Below are 21409 nucleotides of genomic sequence, written 5' to 3'. Positions count from 1 at the left end.
GAAAGCATTCTACCTGTGCAGTCTTAAAAATCACATCCCACTTGCTGACCAATGCCTACTTCTTTCTTTTAGCCAGTTACACTGTACCTGCTTTTCTTTGCCTCCTGATTCCTCTGCTTTCTTGCTATCCGTTGTCCCTCTTCTGTTGTCACTTACTTTCCTGTGTAATTTAGAGTTAGTCTAGCCTGGATTCCCTGGACCATCACTTCTACCACTCAAATGCCGTTATCCTTAACTCTTTTTCCTTATATTCCGATCACCTGACAAAATCCAAATCTTGGGTCACTGATGCTGCTGGTTTTGTTTGTTTGTTTGTTTTTTACTGTTATATCCTGGTTACTTAATGCTGTTAGAGAAAATTCCACACCTGTGAATTTAACTGTTAAGCCTCAGTACTGCTCATCAGTTCCCTAGAATACACGTTTCTTTACTTCTCCCCAGCAACTGATTCAGAATTTCCCCAATCTTCTGGAGTTCCTGTCATGGCTCAGTGGTTAACGAACCTGACTAGTATCCATAAGGATGTGGGTTTGATCCCTGTCCTTGCTCAGTGAGTTAAGGATCTGGCGTTGCTGTGAGTTGTGGTGTAGGTCGCAGGCCCAGCTCGGATCCTTCATTGCTGTGGCTGTGGTGTAGGCCAGCAGCTGTAGCTCCGATTTGAACTCTAGCCTGGGAACCTCCATATACTGCAGGTGCAGCCCTAAAAAAGAAAAAAAGAATTTCCCCAGTCTTCTAAAACTTCCATTTGTGCTACCTTCATTCACCCTTTCTTCTCAGCATCTCCTGTTTCACTTAAAAGCTGTCACACGGCTTTGAATTTTATTACCAAATCTACAGGTTTAACTCCATTCTCATAAATCTATTCTTTCTCTCTGGTATTGGGGAGGGGTAGCTTTCCCTTTTATAACTATTTCTTCTGTTTTGGCTCTGAATCCCAGCTGTTATCTTCTCTAGGAGAAAATAATTCAATTACCTTTTTTTTCTCCTGCATCTTTCTCTATTTTCTCATATATATATATATATATATATATATATATATATTTCTCATATATATTTCTTTCTTTCTTTTTTTTTTGGTCTTTTTAGGGCTGTACCTATGGCATATGGGAGTTCCCAGGCTGGCCTACACCACAGCCACAGCAATGTGGGATCCGAGCGACGTCTACAACCTACATCACAGCTCATGGCAAGGCCAGATCCTTAATCTACCAAGCGAGGCCAGGAATTGAACTCATGTCCTCACAGATACTAGTTGGGTTCGTTACTGCTGAGTCACGATGGGAACTCCCCTCCTGTTAATATTTAAATATGATCAAGTTTTACTAGACACCTTTCCTCATTGTCCCTGTTGAAACAGTTTCTTTTTCTTTCTTTCTTTCTTTCTTTCTTTCTTTCTTTCTTTCTTTCTTTCTTTCTTTCTTTCTTTCTTTCTTTCTTTCTTTCTTTCTTTCTTTCTTTCTTTTCTTTCTTTTCTTTCTTTTCTTTCTTTTCTTTCTTTTCTTTCTTTCTTTTCTTTTCTTCCTTCCTTCCTTCCTTCCTTCCTTCCTTCCTTCCTTTCTTCCTTCCTTCCTTTCTCTTGACAGCCTTTATGACTTGACCCCTGGTTTTCTTCCCAACTCTTCTAACTACTTGTTTCCTTTATGGATTTCTCTTCTGCTTATTTCTTAAATATGTTACATTCTTTTCTTTTTTCACCCTGCAGCTTTTCCCTGGTCATGTCATTGATTCCCATGAGTTCAGTGATCTTAATGCTGATAATCCCCAAACCTCTATTCTTGGCCCATAATTCACTGCAGAAATTTAAACTACCCAGTTTTTGGCTGGTGGTGGAACATTTCTGCTTGGCATATCTTAAGATACCTGAAATTCAGCATGTCCAAAGGGGAACTGGTTTTTTACCTGTCCTTTCTTCTTATGTCTAACCAACTGCTTAGTCCTCTTAATTCTTCTTCCTAGATGTCTCAAAACAGCCAGCTTCTCTTTATTTCTAGTCTCTTCCTAGTACAAGCCATCTGTAGACTCTCCTGGATTAATTACTTCAGCACCTTTCTAATTAGTCTGCATGCTCTTAGTTTAGGCCATTACCCATATTGCAGCCAGAGTGGTTTTCTAATCAGACAATCTGATGATACTATTCTCCTTAAAACTTTAAAAAATTCTTAAAATATTTTTAAAACTCTTCATTGTCTTGTGTGTATTATTCACTAATCCTGATGGTAGGTGAAAGAAACTCAGCTCACACTGAGTTTGGCAAAGAGGGGAATCATTGGAAGGTTATGTAAGTGCAGAGAGAACTGGGGTGTGGCTGGGCCTCAGGGACATATAGGACTGGAATTTGGAATATTGCCAATACTTTGTTCCCCTCCTGGATTTTTCTCCTTCTCTCTGTAGATTGGCTTTATTCTCTTCTCACTCCATAGAGATTTGTGGACTGAAGAGCAAGCACCAAAGTTTGTACTGTATGCAGTTATTCACAGTTAATAAATATAAATGTGGTAATTAGAATTTTGAACTGTGCTGTTGGAGGGTTGGTTTTTTATAGAATGATGATAACTGAAATTTGTGTATATCAGAACTGCAGTGTGAGGACTGACTATATTGAGATGCCACAACATGACTTGTTATATGACACTGTATCATATGGTTTCTGCTTAGTTTTTTTAGATTCATCTCAAGGCCACTTCTTCCTTAGAACTATGCTCAGATCTTAGTCCACATAATTCTCTCAAGTTTGAATTTCTCTGCTTCTTATCCAGTCCCTCATTCCTCTCCCCTGTCCTCTTTTGTTGGTTTTCTCCTACTCACTCTTTAAGTTTTTCCATAAATACAACTGTCTCTGAAAAAAAAGCTTTTCTGTCCTTTCACATTGGGTTGTGTATTCTGCCTGAGGTGTCCTGGTATCATACGTCGTTTCTTGGTCATAATGTAGAACACATCATCACACTGTATTGTATTCATTTACTCACCTGTTAAACCTACCAGATTGTATTTTCCATGCAAATAGAGGCCATGGCAGTGCAGTTCCTTACTGTGTCCCCAGTACAGAATTGGCACTCAGTAAAATTTTGTTTTGATTTAATGATAATCAGAATTTTGGTGGGGTATGGATACTACATGATCATTAGAAGGTATTCTGGAAAAATGTAGTATTGGCTAGTTAAACATGACAACCTAGGTAACAATTTATGAAATATTGACAGTTTGTACCTCTTTATACTTTAAATGACATGTACATTTGATAGCATTCATTCTGTGATTCTTATAGTTAATAAATACATTACAGAAAATCATGACTGGAGAAATTGCTTCAACCTGATACAGCAGGTGCTTAACTAAATACTTAATAAATCAGTGTGAAGAGGCAAATTAGTTATTTTTTTTTTGGTTCTAATAATTATCTTCATTTATTTTTAAGGTATCTTCATGTTTTAATGATCTTCTGGTCATTTGTTGCTGGAGTTGTCACATTCTACTGTTCATTAGGACCTGATTCTCTCTTACCAAATATATTCTTCACGATAAAATATAAACCCAAGGTAAAATATGTGTTCTTACTTTCGAAAAAGTCAGTATGTGTGACCCAGTACTGTTCCATATTATTCGTGAAAGCATGTTAAAGCAGTGATTTCTAAAAAATACATCTGCTGTTATTTAATAATGGAGACATAAGAACATTTTCAAAGTGAAATTTGCATATTTGTATATTTTTAAAGTACATAGTTCTCCTAGGGGGAACTCTGAAAAGAAAATACAGAATTCTCAGAAAATTGGGATCCTCATTGAATTCAAAGTTTTTGAGAAATACAAAATAGTTTTTTTCTTACACCTTTCATTTTCAAATATAAATTGAAATTTTTTTAAATGTGAATGTAGCAGTTAATTTTATTTATTTATTTATTTATTTATTTCTGGCTACACCTGTGGCATAATGAAGTTCTTGGGCCAGGGATTGAATCTGAGCCACAGCTGTGACCCACCAGATTCTTTAAGCTACTGTGCTGGGCCAGGAATCAAACCTGCACCTCCACAGTGACCTAAGCTGTTGCAGTCAGGTTCTTAACCCACTGCGCCACAGTGGGAACTCCTAATTGGCCTTAACTTTAAGCTTGGAAATTTGGCTTAGTTATTGAAAGAGATTTCATTAGGTATTTTTTCTCTGTTCGCAGTTTGGTATAGCAAAGAATGGTTTCAGTGTTAAAGCATAAGTAATAATAATAATAAAATGTCCTCTGAATTCATACATTGATTAACAAGCTTTTGAGAAGTTGATTCTCTTTGGTAAATATGATATGTAATGTAAAGACAAATCTCCCCATTTCCCTTTTTTAGCAGTTAGGACTTCAAGAATTGTTTCCTCAAGGTCGTAGCTGTGCTGTTTGTGGTAAAGTGAAATGTAAACGACATAGGTAAGTTAAACACTTTTGATTTGTTGATCCTTCCAATTACAATTTGGATTTCAAGCAATTTAATTGTATGATTTTCTTCAGGCCTGCCTTGCTGCTTGAAAACTACCAGCCATGGCTAGACCTCAAAATTTCTTCCAAGGTTGATGCGTCTCTCTCAGAGGTAATTGATTTAATTAATATTGCCATACATACCTAAGCAGAAAATATTAAATACCTATGGAAAATTTAAACATGGAGCTTTTTAATGTATGCCACTTAATCAATTCTAGGCTGGGTAGTCGATTGTATATAACTTGAATGGTAAGCCAGAAATGTTTTTGGCTTCCATGTCAAATTTAAATGGGTATTTTAATCAAAGAACGTACTGTTTTAACTTAGTTATTGTTTACCTCTTTTAAAAACAGCCATTTTTACAAAAGGGAAATAACCATTTAGTAGAAATAACCATTTTGTAATTCTGGACCTGAGCTACCAGGAGCAAATGTATATCTTACTGAATTATGACCCCAGTTTTGACACTAACATAAGGGTAGGGCAGAGAATGGAATACATTTCACTGTTTCTGCATAATGTACAAATAGGAAGCTTTTTCTCCTGTCTTTGTTCCAGTCACATTTTATGTGTATCTTTTTGGTAACATAGCAATCTGTGATTTTGTTTTTAATTCTTAAGCCTTATGATCAGATACTTTACAAATCTGTGCTGACGGTATAGGTCGTCTATTTTAAACCTTCCAATGAGTTGGCAAAAGCACCATTACCATCATACATATTCAGTAGTTCTACAGTTGTGTTTTTGAATACCTGTTTAAAAGACAATCCTGAATTATAATAACCTGACTTTGTAAAGAATTCACAAAATTTGCTAACATATCTTATCACACTGAATTTTAAAAGCATCTGATCTTAAAGGTCATCTATAAAATGTGAGAGATGCTAAATATTCTTTATTTGATGCTGTACATAAACCACACTAAAATGCCTTTCAATATGTAAAAGAAGGTTTTTTAGATACAGAGGATTTTAATGAAATTGGCATAGTTAAGACCAAAAAGGAAAAGTGGACATTGTCAGTTTATCTTTAGCTCTTGCCTTAACAGGCTGGTGTATACAACTTGAAATCTTGCTCTGTTTTATGAGACAGTGAAGGGATCGTCTCAGTATTTAAATATATTAATATAACCAGTTATAGAAAGCTAAATATAAAACCAGTCTTCTATAGGTTTTGAGAAGATATTCACCATCTTCCTGAAAAGTTTAACATTCCGTTTTCATGTTTAATCATCTCTTTAGAAGGGGAAAACAGTGATAGTACTTGTTGAACTGAAATTACTACTGAAATTCAAAAAGCTGACCATATTCATTTAGCCACAAACCAATCTTATTTAAATCAGGACTGTCCAACAGAAACATTCCATCAGCCATACATGATCTGAATTCTAGTATATGAAATCAATTTAGATATGATACACACATAAAAGTCATGAGATATTTCGATCTTGTAATAAATAAGGCAGTGGTCAACTATTATTAGTAGCTTTTTTGAAATAAGCTACCAAGTCTTCCCTTTCTCCCTTCTTTTTTTTTTTTTTTGTCTTTTTGCCTCTTCTAGGGCTGCTCCCGCGGCATATGGAGATTCCCAGACTAGGGGTCTAATCAGGGGTCTACGCCAGAGCCACAGCAACGCGGGATCCGAGCAGAGCTGCATCTGTAACCTACACCACAGCTCACGGTAATGCTGGATTGTTAACCCCCTGAGCAAGGCCAGGGATTGAACCCACAACCTCATGGTTCCTAGTCAGGTTCGTTAACCACTGCGCCACGACAGGAACTCCCCCTTTCTCCCTTCTTAATGTCAGCAAAGATAATGTTTGTTCCAGGGATGTACTTCTTGGGATTCTCCAAGTACTCCATCAGTGTCTCCTCTCCTCAGGTGATGCCTTTGTTCTTGTTGGTATCTGTGTAAGTGAATCTAGGAGCCTGACCTGTCCTCGGTCCAAACAGACCATGGAGGTTTGGGCCAATCTTATGTTTGTCTCCCTTTTCAACAGTATGGTACTGGGCACACATCTGAACAAAAATCTTCTTGCCCATCTCAACATCACCCATTTTTAAATCGTTCTTTCATTGCACTTAATTTGGAGAATGCTGATTTGAGGTCTGCTGAAGATAAGACCTTTATGGAAAGTATTATTTGTAGTTGACATTTCATTTCTTCATTTCTTTTTAAAAATTGAAAGAAGTTATGTAAAATTCTTGGCCTAGTACCTGGCACATATTGGTGTGCAATAAATATTAGCTCTAATATTTAAAAGCATTTTTTGAGATCTTGCTGTAGGCAGGAACTAGACTAGGTCCTAGGAATAAAAAGAGAATAAGTATGGTTCTTCTAGGAACTTCAGTCTAGGAGAGGAGGTAGACATATAAACAGACTTATACAATATAATGTAATGCAGACAATAATGGAAGTAATGTACAAGGTGTATTGTTAGTACAGAGGAAGAAGTGCTTACCTGTTGAGTGGGACAATTAGGAAGTATAACTAGAAGTTTGCCAACCTGATAGTGTGGGATAGGGTATTTCAGGGTGTGGGAAGAGCTTTTGGAAGGAAAGAGAGACTTTGAAACAAGAGGGAGTGTTCAGTAAGCTGGAGGGTAAAATGTGAAGGAGGATGTGGACAATAAAGAGACCCTATTCTAGTCGCTGGTATTTATCAGTCACGTACTGTATAGCAGGTATTGTGTTAATCACTGTACTTGCATTATTCATGTAATCACACAAGCTGTGTATGAAGTAGGTGCTATTACTTGTGGTTTTACCAAAGTTAGAGTTTAGAGAGTTTTAGTAATTTTCTCAAGTATTGCAGCTGGTTGGTAGAGGGACTCAATCTAAAACCCAGGACTGCCTTAGTTCTTTATTTATTTATTTATTTATTTATTTATTTATTTAGTCTTTTCAGGGCTGCACCTGCAGCATATGGAGGTTCGTAGGCTAGCGGTCAAACTGGAGCTGTAGCTGCTGGCCTAGGCTACACCTCACGGCAATGCTGGATCCGTAACCCACTGAGCAAGGCCAGGGATCAAGTTCGCATCTTCACGAATACTAATTGGGTGCGTTAACCACTGGGCCATGACGGGAACTCCTGTTCTTAATTTTTATATGACCCTTTAGAAATTGATCATCAAAAGACTTGAAAGTCCAGGCCGAAGGACTTTAATTGATCATGGAAGGCAGTGATTTTCAAATTGTGTAACTAGAGTTTCCAGATGTGACTCACAGGATGCAGTGGGAGGTGAAAAGGAAATAGATGGTCACAGCTGCTGGCATGCAGCTTTCTCCTGCCCCTTCAAAATCAATGCAGCTCCACTTTTCTTACTTAGATATATTGTGGTTTGATATATTAAGAGTTTCATGCAAGAGAGTGATGTGGTCAGATGCATGTTTTAGATCACTTTGGCAACTTTATGGTGGATCGAGGGGAGCTTGCTTAGAGGAGGGAGACAAGTTTATTTATTTGATTTCATTTTATTTTATTTTTTGCTTTTTAGGGCTGCACCTGAGGCACATGGAAGTTCCCAGGCTAGGGGTTGAGTCAGAGCTGCAGCTGCCGGGCTACACTACAGCCACGGCAACAGCAACAGCAACAGCAACGCAGGATCTGAGCTGTGTCTGTGGGCTACACGATGGCTCATGGCAACACCAGATCCTTAATCCGTTGAGTGAGGCCAGCAATCAAACCCACATCCTCATGGATACTAGTCAAGTTCGTTTATGCTGCACCACAATGGGAACTCCCAAGAGGGAGACAAGTTTAGAGGCTACTGCTATATATAGGGGTGAGAAGATGAGAACCAGAACAATGGAACTGTAGAAAAGAGCTACTTAGGACCTAAAATCATTGGGATTTCTGATTGGATTTGGGGAATAAAGTAAGATCAAATGTTTAATGGTAAATTTTCTGGTCTTCTATCTGTGTCCTAACCCTGTCTCTATACATCTTATTTTTCTAGCTGATATCCCTAATGCTAGTTTTTGTAGTAAAAACTCCAAATCTTGTTGCCTTCATATTTAGAGAGTCCACAGTCTTTATTACTGCTGTAGAGCAGGTATATAGTCAGATTAGATTTGTTGTTTCATTCCTTCCCTAGCGCTTTTTAAAGTTAATGCCCATTGCTGCACATCCTTTTATAAATTAAACCACACTGCTACACTAAGGCTCAAGAAATGGAAGGTTTAACACCCAGGGTTTGTTTTGTTTTGTTGCTTTTTCACATACAATTTACATATTGATTTTAAATGTATAGCTGCAATTTCCACAAAGCTGGCATATCCATATAATCAGCACCCAGATCAAGAAACAAAAACGTTAGCCCCCAGAAGTCCCCCTCTATCTTCCTTTTAGAGATACTCACTGACATCTAATTTTGACCTTTTATATAAGTCTTATATATTTGTTTCTTCAATTTATTTGGGAATACTGACTTACAGAGTTAGAAGTGCAAAAGACTAGCCTATTATTATTATTATTTATTTATTTGTTTTTAGGGTAGCACCTCTGGCTTATGGACGTTCCCAGGCTAGGGGTCGAATCAGAGCTGCAGCTGCCAGCCTGTGCCACAGCCACAGCAACGCCATCAGAATGCTGAATCCTTAACCCACTGAGGGAAGCCAGGGATCGAATCTGCATCCTCATGGATAGTAGTTGGGTTTTTAACCCACTGAGCCACATTGGGATCTCCTAGCCTATTATTTTCCTTCTTTCCGTAAGACTTTTTAGGTTCAGTGAAGCTCCAGAGTCAAGAACAATTTAATTCTTTTACATTTTTCTAAAATTATGGGAATATTTAGAAATTTGTGTCATTCTAATAGTAACTTTTCTTTTTAATGGACTTTTATTTTTTTCAAAGTGTTTTCTCATATGTTCTCTTTCATCCTTAAAACCATGTAGAGTTGACATATACATTTTGTCATGTGAATGGGTGATATTAGATGTCAATATTTGGAATACTGAACTTGGTTTTTGGTAATATTATATGTTAGTAGACAGTTTATTTTCCTACAAATAGTTAATTAATTTGATTTTTCTTGAAAAAATAATTTTTATGCAGGTTCTTGAATTAGTGTTGGAAAACTTTGTTTACCCTTGGTACAGGTAAGTTTTTTCCATAAGACCCTTTTTCTTTAGTGTAGTGAATATCATTAAGTTAAGTGTACTAATGGTGCATTTTCAGGTATAGGCCAGGATTTCTCAGTTTTGGCACTATTGACATTTTAGCACAAGGTCTTTGTTTGGGGACCTGTGCTGTGCATTCATTATAGGATATTTAGCAGCACCCCTGGCTTTTTGCAGAGGATGCTAGTGACACCCCTTACTCTTCCTAGTTGTAACCACCAATAATGTCTTCAGAGAATGTTACCTGGGAGGCATAATGGTCCTAGTTAAGCACCATTGATATAGGCAGTCAATGAATAGTTTAGTGATAGCAAGGAGGAAATAAAACCCTATTCTGCTTTTTGAAAGAAAAGTGACTTGTGGCATTTCTCATAACTCGTAATTGTTGTGATTTACTACTTTGTATGCACTTTTTACACTTGAAATAGTTACGCACTTAGAGGAAAAACTTACATTCACGTATTTCATTACATTAAAAATTAATTTCAATAGAATTTTCCTACAAAATTAATGTTTTTTCAAAGTAACTTTGTTTTTGGTATGAATGTACAAGTGCTCTATGCTTAATTAGGAAGATACGGAAAATACTCTAGATCTGAAAAAAAATTTAGTTTGAAAATTAAAAATCCAGGTTATATCATTTAATAAATTCATGTTCCTTTATATAAGTATCATTATTTAATTATATATTTGAATACTTTCACCTATATGACTTATGCATGTAATATTTACTGACATCTACTCTAATTTTATATATATATTTTTCTTTTTAGGCTGCCTGCAGTATATGGAGTTCCTGGGCCAGGGTTCAGACCAGAGCCACAGCTTTGACCTAAGCCTGTGGCAATGCCATATCTGTAACCCACTGTGCCGGTCCTGGGATTGTACCTTCGTCCCTGTGCTCCCAAGACGCTGTCCATCCTATTGCACCACAGCAGAAACTCCATAATGTTATATTGATTTAGTATATTTTGAATTTCCTAATTTAAAAATGCTAGTAGTTGAATTGATCTATAGTATAGTAAAACAAATTTAATATCCAATTTTTATGTCATATTTTCCTTAAAAGCTTTTGTAAATTAATTTTTTACATTGGATTCTGTCTTAAATACGGGGCATTTGCCATTTAAGAAAGTTAAGAGTTGGAGTTCCCGTCATGGCACAGTGGTTAACAAATCCGACTAGGAACCATGAGGTTGCAGGTTCGGTCCTTGGCCTTGCTTGCGTGCGCACACACACACACACACACACACACACCCACCAACCCACACCCACACCCACACCCTTTTGTAAAATGTATCCTACTGACTCTCCCACCTGCCCTGTTATGGCTCTTCAGACGTAAAATCAGGCTGTATTTCTAAATGTTAAAGCTATATAGCTCTTGAAGCTATGATATCCCCTTCCTTGGAGTTAATGGTGGGAAGCATGGTTGCTACAGTTATCTTCCTTATTCCACCCAAGGGCTTAGCAGTTCACATTACCTTCAAGTTTGGGATATCACTATTATACATACCTTTCTTTCTTTGATTGAAAGTGTCCTAATTCGTCTAGGGACCTTAAGACTGCAGGAAAACTCAGGAGGTGGTTGTCAAATTTCTGTTTAAAAACTTTGAGTTTCAGTTTATTTTCTTTTGCAAATAGAACACATACTGTTTTTTTTTTAGCTTTTGGAATTAGTTTACATTACTAATTTGTAAATATTTTAAACTAATTTAAAATTTTGAATTTAATTCTGTTGCTTCTCAGAATTATTTTGTTCTGTTTCTTAGATATTTCTTTGATGATGTTCAGAAAATGGTCTTAAAAATCTTAAAAATATGACTATGTATGTATGAATGTCTGCAGGGAAATATATACTACAATTTCATTAATAGTAATTATGTCTTGGTACTAGAATTATGGGAGATTTTTATTTTTTTGTACATTTTAAAATTCTGTAATGTAATGCATTATTTGTTAAAAATAGCATAAGTAAAGCAAATAAAAGTAAGTTCTAGACTTTTCTTGGTTTCTAGAAGGTGAATCCATGTATTTTCTTGAACTTGTAAAAAATGCTTGCTTTTCTTCTCAATTGAAGGGATGTAACAGATGATGAGTCCTTTGTTGATGAACTGAGGATAATGTTACGGTTTTTTGCATCTGTCTTAATTCGAAGGATTCACAAGGTATATATTTTTAATGAAAAATTTGGGAATTTCAGGTTTTATCATTATTAAAGAGACTTTTTGAATCTTATTTTTACTTTATCCTATACTGTATGTATTTATTTTGTTCTTCAAAATTGTTGTTATTTTAATTTTTAAAAAAATGTTGAGCCATATTTTATGGTTGAGTCTTTTTCTATATGTACTTTACAGTATGTTAGCTGTAGATGCAAATGCTTGTCTACTGCCTTGTCAGTTCAGTAGAACTGAACATCTTGTCAAGAAATTGGTATATAATATTTCTGCCATTAGTAAAGATAAATCTTGTATTTCTATGTCTATTTGAGAAATGCATAATGCAGTTGATCTTTGTAGCAAAGATAAGAAAAAAATATGAATAAGTAGTTCACAAAAGAAAAATATAAAATGGCCAATGAATGTTTGAAAATATGTTGTCCTACTTGAAATAAATATACCCTCTTGATGAGATACTATTCTTCTGCTTATCACATTAGGAAGCATAAAAAAGAATGATAATGTATAGCAGTGGTGATTGAAGAGAAACAGGCAAAGCAAGTACAAATTCAAATTGGTGTAACTCTTACACTGGAAGGCAGTTTGGTAATCTTCACTTTTTAAAAAATTTATTTTAAAAATTTGAAAAAATTTTATGGCCATACCCACAGCATATGGAAGTTCCCGGGCCAGGGATTGGATCCGAGCTGAAGCTGCGACCTACACCACAGCTGTGACAACGCTAGATCCTTTAACCTACTGCACTAGCCGGGAGATTGAACATGGTCCTCTGCAGTGACCTGAGCCACTGCAGTTGGGTTCTTTTTTTTTTTTTTTTTTTTTTCTTCTTCTTTTAGTCCTTTTAGGGCCACACCCACAGCATATGGAAGTTCCCAGGCTAGGGGTCAAATCAGAGCTGCAGCTGCTGGCCTACACCACAGCCACAGCAACGTGGGGTCTGAGCCATGTCTGTGACCTACACCACAGCTCATTGCAATGCTGGATCCTTAACCCACTGAGTGAGGCCAGGAATAGAACCTGAGTCCTCACAGATACTAGTTGGGTTCATTACTGTTGAGCCACAATAGGAACTCCTGCAGTTGGATTCCTAACCCATTGGGCCACAGCAGGAGCTCCCTGGTAATCTTTATTAAAAGATTTAAAAGTATCTATACTCCCCAATTTTTTTTGCATTTTATGTAGTGTATTTTATTTTATTTATTTATTATTATTTTTTTAAGGGCTGCAGCTGTGGCATATGGAAGTTCCCAGGGTAGAGGTCAAATCAGAGCTGCAGCTGCCCACCCATGCCACAGACACAGCAACGTAGGATCAGAGCCGCATCTGTGACTTATGCTTCAGGCTGCAGCTATGCTGGATCCTTAACTCACTGAGCAAGGTCAGGGATTGAACCCACATCCTCATGGATACTAGTTGGGTTCTTAACCCACTGAACCACAGTGGGAACGCCTATGTAATATATTTTAAAGAAATAATCAGAGTGGTATGTAAAATTGTATATTCAAAGATTCATTGCAGTATACTTTATAATAGGGAGACTGACAGAATCCTTTCTGTAGTTTTTGTGATTGGCTGTTTTCACTTAGTACAGTGTTTTCAAGGTTCATCCATGTTGTCATGTTGTAGCATGTATCAGTACTTTTTTTAATGTCTGAATTATATTCCATTGTATGGATACAGCACTTTTTTTTTTTTGTCTTTTTGTCTTTTGTTGTTGTAGTTGTTGCTGCTGTTGCTATTTCTTGGGCTGCTCCCTCGGCATATGGAGGTTCCCAGGCTAGGGGTCCAATCGGAGCTGTAGCCACTGGCCTACGCCAGAGCCACAGCAACGCGGGATCCGAGCCGCATCTGCAACCTACACCACAGCTCACGGCAACGCCGGATCGTTAACCCACTGAGCAAGGGCAGGGACCGAACCCGCAACCTCATGGTTCCTAGTCGGATTCGTTAACCACTGCGCCACGACGGGAACTCCAGGATACAGCACATTTTGTTTATCCCTCCATCAGGTGATGGACATTTGGATTGCTTTCGCCTTTGGCTGTTATGAGTAATGCTGCCACAGCATTTGCATACAAGTTTTTTGGGGGGAGGGGTGCATGGAATATATGTTTTCATTTTTCTTGGGTTCACTTAGGAGTGTAATTATTGGGTCAGATGGTAACTCTATGTTTAAATTTTTGAGGAACTGCCAGACTATTTTCCAAAGTGACTGCACTATTTTGCATTCCCACCAGCAGTCCGAGGATTCTGATTTCTCCACATCCTTGCCAGAATCAGTTTTAAACTCCCCCGCCTCCTTTTTTTGAAGGGCTGCACTAGTGGCATATGGAGGTTCCCAGGCTAGGGATCCAATTGAAGCTGTGGCTGCCTGACTATGCCTACGCCACAGCCATGCCAGATCCAAGCTGTGTCTGTGACCTACACTATTGCTCATTGGAATGCTGGATCCTTAACCCATGATTACTAGTCAGATTCATTGCCACTGAGCCATGACAGGAACTCCCCCACTTTTTTATTCTAACCATTCTGGTGGATGTGAAGTGATATCCTGTGGCTTTGATTTGTGTTTTTGTATGACTAATGATGTTGAGTGTCTTTTCAGATAGTTATTGGCCATTTGTATATCTTTTTTTGAAGAAATGTGTTTTCAAATTTTTGCCTTTTTTAGAGTTCCCATTGTGGAAACGAATCCAACTAGGAATCGTGAGGTTGTGGGTTCAATCCCTAGCCTCACTCAGTGGGTTAAAGATCCGGTGTTGCTGTGAACTGTGGTGTAGGTCGCAGATGCGACTTGGATATGTTGTTGCTGTGGTTGTGGTCTAGGCCGGCAGCTGTACCTCTGATTAGACCCCTAGCCTGGGAACCTCCATAAGCTGCAGATGCGGCCCTAAAAAGCAAAAAGAAAAAATTAAAAAAAAAAGTTTTTTGCCTTTCTTTGTCTTTTTATTATTAGCATGTAAGGGTTCATTATCTATTCTGGATGTAGTTCCTTCATCAGAAATGTTTTGCAAATACATTTTTCCACATTTTGGATTCTTTTTATTTGCTTACTATCCTGGGATATAAATGGGTCATTACCATACTCATTTTATAGAAAGATAGCAATACTCTTTGTCAAAGTGTCAGAGGTAGTCACTGGTTAAAGGATTAGGCTTGGGTGATGTTATTCTAGTACAATGATCTGTCCTTGATACTGTTGCCTGAGCAATGTAAAATGGCAATTTGGAGATAATGAAAATAAACAAATATTTAAGGTCTACAGTGGTTTTTTGGGTTGTTTGTTTTTTTTAAAATCAAAATTTAGTGACAAACTCAGTATTTTACTGTTTTGTTTTTGCCCTGAAGTCTCTAAAATGGAACTTACAAATGAAAATTTTCATTAGTATTCTTAGAAGTTTCCATAAAACATTTGAAAACTAAAACATCTTGTTTATCTGATAAACATGAGACTATTATAATCATTGAACCAGGAGAGCAGGGATAAATGAGGAGTAATGTTATTTTTCAAAAAAGGCATACTGCTATAAAAAATATCCCCACTTACTGAGCATGTTTGATCTCATATAGCCAAAAGATAACTGCTCTGGGTTTTATTGGTAAATCACTGAAATTTGGGGGGTTTATGATCCATCAATCTTATTAGATTTATTAGCCTATGATTTTTTCCCCCTCTGCCTTAATGTGGAATTTTAAAAGAAAAGTTAACATAAAAACACTATTGATGCAGTCTTCTCATGCTTTTGATAGAGGGAGAATATAATGTGTTGAGTTTTGTGATGAAGATAAGCCTTGTTGAAGTGTAGTAACATGCTTTTTGGTGATTGACTTAATTTGCAGATTTTTTTTTTTTTTTTTGCCATTTCTAGGGCTGCACCCGCGGCATTTGGAGGTTCCCAGGCTAGGGGTCTAATCAGAGCTGTAGCTGCCAAGCCTACACCAGAGCCATAGCAACGTGGGATCTGAGCCGCATCTGCAACCTACACCACAGCTCATGGCAATGCCAGATCCTTAACCCACTGAGCAAGGCCAGGGATCAAACCCTCAACCTCATGGTTCCTAGTCAAATTCGTTAACCACTGAGCCACGACAGGAACTCCCAGATTTTTTTTTTAGTTATTTTATTTTATGCCTCTTTCATGTGTGTACTTGTAAGCCCCCATCCTCTCTCCCTAAACTGCCATAGTCACTATAGTCTCCAGCCTTTATTGTTTTTTATTTTTTCCTTTTTATTTCTGCACCTGAGGCATGTGGAAGTTCCTGAGCTAGGGTTCAGATCAGAGCTGCAGCTATTGGCCTACAACATAGCCATGGCAACATTGGATCCAAGCTGTATATCTTGTATATCTGTGACCTACACTGCAGCTTGCAGCAATGCTGGATCCTTAACCCGCAGAATGAGGCCAGGGATTGAACTTGCATCCTTATGGACCCTATGTCAGGTTACCCACTGACCCACAGTGGGAACTTCCAGTTTCTAGGCTTTCAATTGAAAAAATGTTTGTGGGGAATGATAAAACTTTAGGATGCTTCTGTATATCTTAATACCAGGATTTATCCTGTAAACTGAATGAAAAAGTTCATTTTCAAGCAACTTCAGGAAACACAAATTTGTAACTTCAAAGGGAGGATAAGTTACTTGAGGTTCTTTTTTCTTGAATACATTTAGAACAAACTCATTAAAGAAATAAGTCGAGAATAAAGATACTATTTTGTGAGAAAAATTTAGTGTATAGAGTATGCATATTAAGATAGAGTTTCATTACTATGGCAGAACAACTGTCTAAAGTTATAGTTAGTATGCTCTAGGAATGTAAAGTGCTTTTATATTATAAATATGTATGTGTGTGTATATATATATTTGCTTTTTTAGGGCCATACTCACAGCACATGGAAGGTCCTAGGCCAGGGGTCAAATCGAAGCTACAGCTTCCAGCCTATGCCACAGCCACAGAAACATGGGATCCAAACCTTGTCTGCGATCTACACCATAGCTCACTGCAACGCTGGATCCAGTAAGCGAGGCCAGGGACTGAACTTGCATCCTCTGTCCTCTGTGTACTAGTTGGATTCGTTGCCACTGAGCCACAATGGGAACTCCAATATTGCTAATTTTTAAGATCAAATATTACAATATCTTAAATATAGTGTTCCTGCTATTGAAACTTACTGATAATTATTTAAAAGTTTTATTTTAATGTTGAATTTTTTTAGGTGGATATTCCATCCATTATCACCAAGAAACTATTGAAAGCAGCAATGAAGCATATAGAAGTAATAGTTAAAGCCAGTCAGAAAGGTAATACAGTTTTCTGCTACAAAGTTTGAGGGATTCCGTTTTTATATACCAACTTTCACCTTAAATGTGTAAGTTTGAATACTGATACATTGACTGATATACTCACAAATGTTGTGATAGTATTCTTTACTTTTATTTATTTTTTATTTGCTTTATTTTTTTAGGGCTGCATGGGTGGCATATGGAGGTTCCCAGGCTAGGGCTCCAATCCAAGCTACAGCTGATGGCCTACACCATAGCCACAGCAACACCAGATCTCAGCTGCGTCTTCGACCTATAGCACAGCTCACAGCAACGCTGGATCCTTAACCCAGTGAGTGAGGCCAGGGATTGAACCCACAACCTCATGGTTTCTAGTTGGATTTGTTTCGGCTGTGCCATGATGGGAACTCCTTTTTTTCTTTTTTTAGGTTTATTTTATTTTTTTGTGAGAGTGTTCTTTATATATATATATATATATATATATATATATATATATATATTTATTTATTTATTTTTGTCTTTTCTAGGGCCACACATGCGGCATATGGAGGTTCCCAGGCTAGGGGTCTAATCGGAGCTGTAGCTGCCAGCCTATGCCAGAGCCACAGGAACACGGGATCTGAGCCACGTCTGCAACAGCTCACGGCAATGCCAGATCCTTAACCCACTGAGCAAGGCCAGGGATCAAACCTGCAACTCATAGTTCCTAGTCGGATTCGTTAACCATGGAGCCATGATGGGAACTCCTGTGAGAGTGTTCTTTTAAACTGAAATCCTTTTCAATAGTTTTTAACCATATAAGTGATTGTGAGAACTCAAGAATCTATTAAAATTAAAATACAGTTAGCTAATTTTTAAATATATTTTTGATTAGTCTTATTTTTTTTTTTTTCTTTTTGTCTTTTTAGGGCCACACCTGTGGCATATGGAAGTTCCCAGGTTAGGGGTTGAATCAGAGCTGTAGCTGCCCGCCTACACCACAGCCATAGCAACACAGGATCCAAGCCATGTTTGTGATCTCACCACAGCTCACAGCAATGCCGGATTCCTAACCCACTGAGTGAGGTCAGGGATCAAACCTTTGTCCTCATGGATGCTAGTCAGTTTCTGCTGAGTCATGATGGGAACTCTTTCTCTTTTTTTGAATGGTAGTCTGTTACCTTCATTACTTCCTCTGAGTTATCTTTCACATCTCTTCTCCCCCTTTTCCTTAATGATTTCAACAGTTTTAGCCTATCCTAGCCTAACATATATGTGCCACAATGTTATTTTCACAATGCTACAATTCTCGTGTTACCTTCCTACTAAAAAACATTAGTGACTCTGCTATAGAGTCAAAACTGTATTACATTTAAACCCTTTCCTATTTAGTCAAGTATTTTGGTCTATTCTCGTCCTTCATTATGTGTTACGTTTTAGCCAGGATGACCTTTTTGCAGTTTTTCATATGTGTCCTGGCCTCTATACTGTTACGAAACCCATTAGTATCCATGAGGATGTGGGTTTGATCCCTGGCCTTGCTCAGTGGGTTAAGGATCTGGCATTGCCGTGAGCTGTGGTGAGGACGCAGACATGGCTTGGATCTTGCGTTGCTATGGCTGTGGCATAGGCCGGCAGCTACAGCTCTGATTCGATCCCTAGCCTGGGACCTCCATAGGCCGTGGGTGGGGCCCTAAAAAGACGGAAAAAAAAAAAGGAAAAGGTCAGTAGTTGCTAAGGGTTCATGAATGAAAGAGAGAGAGATAAACAAGTGAAACACAAGGGACTCAGGAGGCAGTGAAACTATTCATTCTAGTACTGTGATGGTGGATACATGGCATCATGCATTTGTCAAAACGTATAGAATGCATAACACAAAGAGTAAAACTCTAATGAAAGTTATAGACTCTAGTTAATAATAATGTATCAGTATTGGCATATTGGAGTTCCTTGGTGACGCAGCAGGCTAAAGATCTGCCAGTGGCACTATAGTGGCTCAGGTCGCCAGTCTGGTGTGGGTTCAATCCCTAGCCTGGGAATGCTGCATGAGGCAGGTGAGGCCCCCTGCCCCCCCAAAAAAAGGAGTTCCCGTCATGGCTCAGTGGTTAACGAACCTGACTAGCATCCATGAGGGCTTGGGTTCAATCCCTGGCCTTGCTCAGTGGGTTAAGGATCTGGTGTTGCTGTGAGCTGTGATGTAGGTTGCAGACAAGGCTCAGATCCCATGTTGCTGTGGCTGTGGCGAAGGCTGGTGGCTACATCTCCAGTTCGACTCCTAGCCTGGGAACTTCCATATGCCAACGGTGCAGCCCTAAAAGAAAAAAAGACAACAACAACAAAAAAAGTGTATCAGTTGTAACAAATGTACCAAACCATGTAAGGTGTTAATAGTATGGAAACTGTATACTTTCCTTTCAGTTTTTCTGGAAACTTAAAACTGCTCCTACGTAATATTTACTGGAGTCCCTGTGGTGCAGTGCGTTAAGAATCCAACCAGAGGGGCTCCCGTTGCTGCAAAAGCACATGTTCTCTCCCTGACCTGGTGCAGTGGGGTAAAGGATCTGGTATTGCCACAGCTCCAGTGTAGGTCACGGCTGTGGCTTGGATTCAATCCTAGGCCCAAACATTTCAAAATGCCATGGATGCAGCCATAAAAAAGCAGAATTTACTAATAAAAAAATCCCACTTTTCCTTTTTTTTTATGACAGTAAAGTAGACATAACAAAATGGCTACAACATAGTTACTACCTACTTTCTGGTGTGTTTTTACTAATGACAAGACAATGATTTTGAAAGTTAATTTTTTTTATTTAACAATTTAATTACATATATTTAAACTCTTCCACTTTTTAACTATGTTGAAGGTGAAACTATTTTGTTATGATACTGTAAGATGAACACACAAAAAAATGTTAAATAAATTATATGACATCCTTCTCATTCCTGAGGAATTTTTCATACCAAAGGGCAAATTAACTTATAATTTAACTTCCACTCTACCTAGAACACAGTTTCCCCAAATATGCTCTAATTATATGAACTGAAATAAATGCCATTGAAATAGGGTAAAGATTCTCTTCACAGACTCCATGATTTTAAAATCTGGCCTAGCATGCTGATAGGGGAAAACATGCTTTATTTTTCTCCTACTCTTTTGAGGTCTATAAAAAGGACTGGCAATATTAATACTTTTAAGTTTTAAAATATTAGTTTAGTGCTTGGCCTTTTGAGAAAACTTTGTTAATATAACTTTTTTTTTTTTTTTGCTTTTTTGGGCTACGCCTGTGGCATATGGAAGTTCCTAGGCTAGGAGTCCAATTAGAGCTGCTGGCCTACGCCATAGCCACAGCCACAGCAGCATCTGAGCCATGTCTACGACCTACACCACAGCTCATGGCAATATGGGATCCTTAACCCACTGAGTGATGCCAGGGATTGAACCTGCATCCTCAAGGATACTAGTCAGGTTTGTAACCTACTAAGTCACAACAGGAACGCCTCTGTTAGTATAACTTCTGTCATCAGTTAATATTTATTAAGTAATCTAACTTCATGGACTTACACTGTAATACAATTCTGTACCACTTGTGTCCTATACCCTGGAGAGAAGATACTAAACTTAACCAAGGAAACCAGTTTCTATACTGTAATTACTTTAAAAGGTTACCTGAATGATTTTGATTGGAAAGAAGAGATAATAAAGTACTTTAAGAAGGATTTTATGTTTTGGCCATGCCTGTAACAGTTTGAAATTCCTGTGCCAGAGATTAAATCCACAGCAGTGACAACGCTGGGTCTAAGCAGGATTTTTTTTTATATTTGCAGAGGATGTAAATTAAATGTTACAAATGTAACATTTAAAAACAAAAGCTTTGTGTATGCTAGAAGATGTTTGCCATAGTTTTTACCACTTAAAACTTTTTGCTTTTATTTAACGTGTAATGATACGAGTTTAAATTTTTGTTTCCCCAGGGGTAGAGGGCCCTTTTATTATTTATTTCGAATAATTTAAAAACTTTTGGAAGTTCCCGTCCTGGCGCAGCGGAAATGAATCCGACTGGGAACCATGAGGTTTTGAGTTCAGTCCCTGGCCTCTCTCAGTGGGTTAAGGATCCCGCTTTGCTGTGAGCTGTGGTATAGGTTGCAGACATGGCTCGGATCTGGCATTGCTGTGGCTCCGGTGTAGGCTGGCGGCTACAGCTCTGATTAGACCCCTAGCCTGGGAGCCTCCTTATGCTGCGGATGCGGCCCTAAAAAGACAAAAAAAACCCCAAAAAACCCAAAACCAAAAACAAAACTTTCAGCAAAGAGGAAAATTACTTTCTTTATATCCCATTTGTGAAAAATTTCTCAGTAGAATGTGTACTGGAAAGAAAGGAAGGGTAAGA

At 37.9% G+C, this 21409-nt stretch overlaps 1 protein-coding gene across 6 annotated transcripts in view; it reads left to right on the top strand.

Moving 5' to 3' along the window:
• SNX14 (sorting nexin 14) overlaps positions 1–21409 on the top strand; it is an 82921-nt gene that overhangs the window by 13670 nt on the left and 47842 nt on the right. For 3 of the 6 annotated variants that reach the window (XM_047760587.1, XM_047760578.1, XM_047760559.1), the window contains exons 2-7: positions 3416–3536; positions 4330–4406; positions 4488–4566; positions 9514–9557; positions 11659–11746; positions 16976–17060. In XM_047760587.1, coding sequence (XP_047616543.1) covers positions 3416–3536; positions 4330–4406; positions 4488–4566; positions 9514–9557; positions 11659–11746; positions 16976–17060 — 494 coding nt within the window. Of the gene's footprint in view, positions 1–3415; positions 3537–4329; positions 4407–4487; positions 4567–9513; positions 9558–11658; positions 11747–16975; positions 17061–21409 lie in introns of those variants that run through there. The other 3 variants (XM_047760569.1, XM_047760548.1, XM_047760595.1) reach the window with 2 other exon arrangements.

The sequence above is a fragment of the Phacochoerus africanus genome, chromosome 2, assembly GCF_016906955.1.
Source record: "Phacochoerus africanus isolate WHEZ1 chromosome 2, ROS_Pafr_v1, whole genome shotgun sequence".
In the NCBI taxonomy this organism is placed as follows: Eukaryota; Metazoa; Chordata; class Mammalia; order Artiodactyla; family Suidae; genus Phacochoerus; species Phacochoerus africanus.
This window is presented reverse-complemented; position numbering and strand designations above follow the sequence as displayed.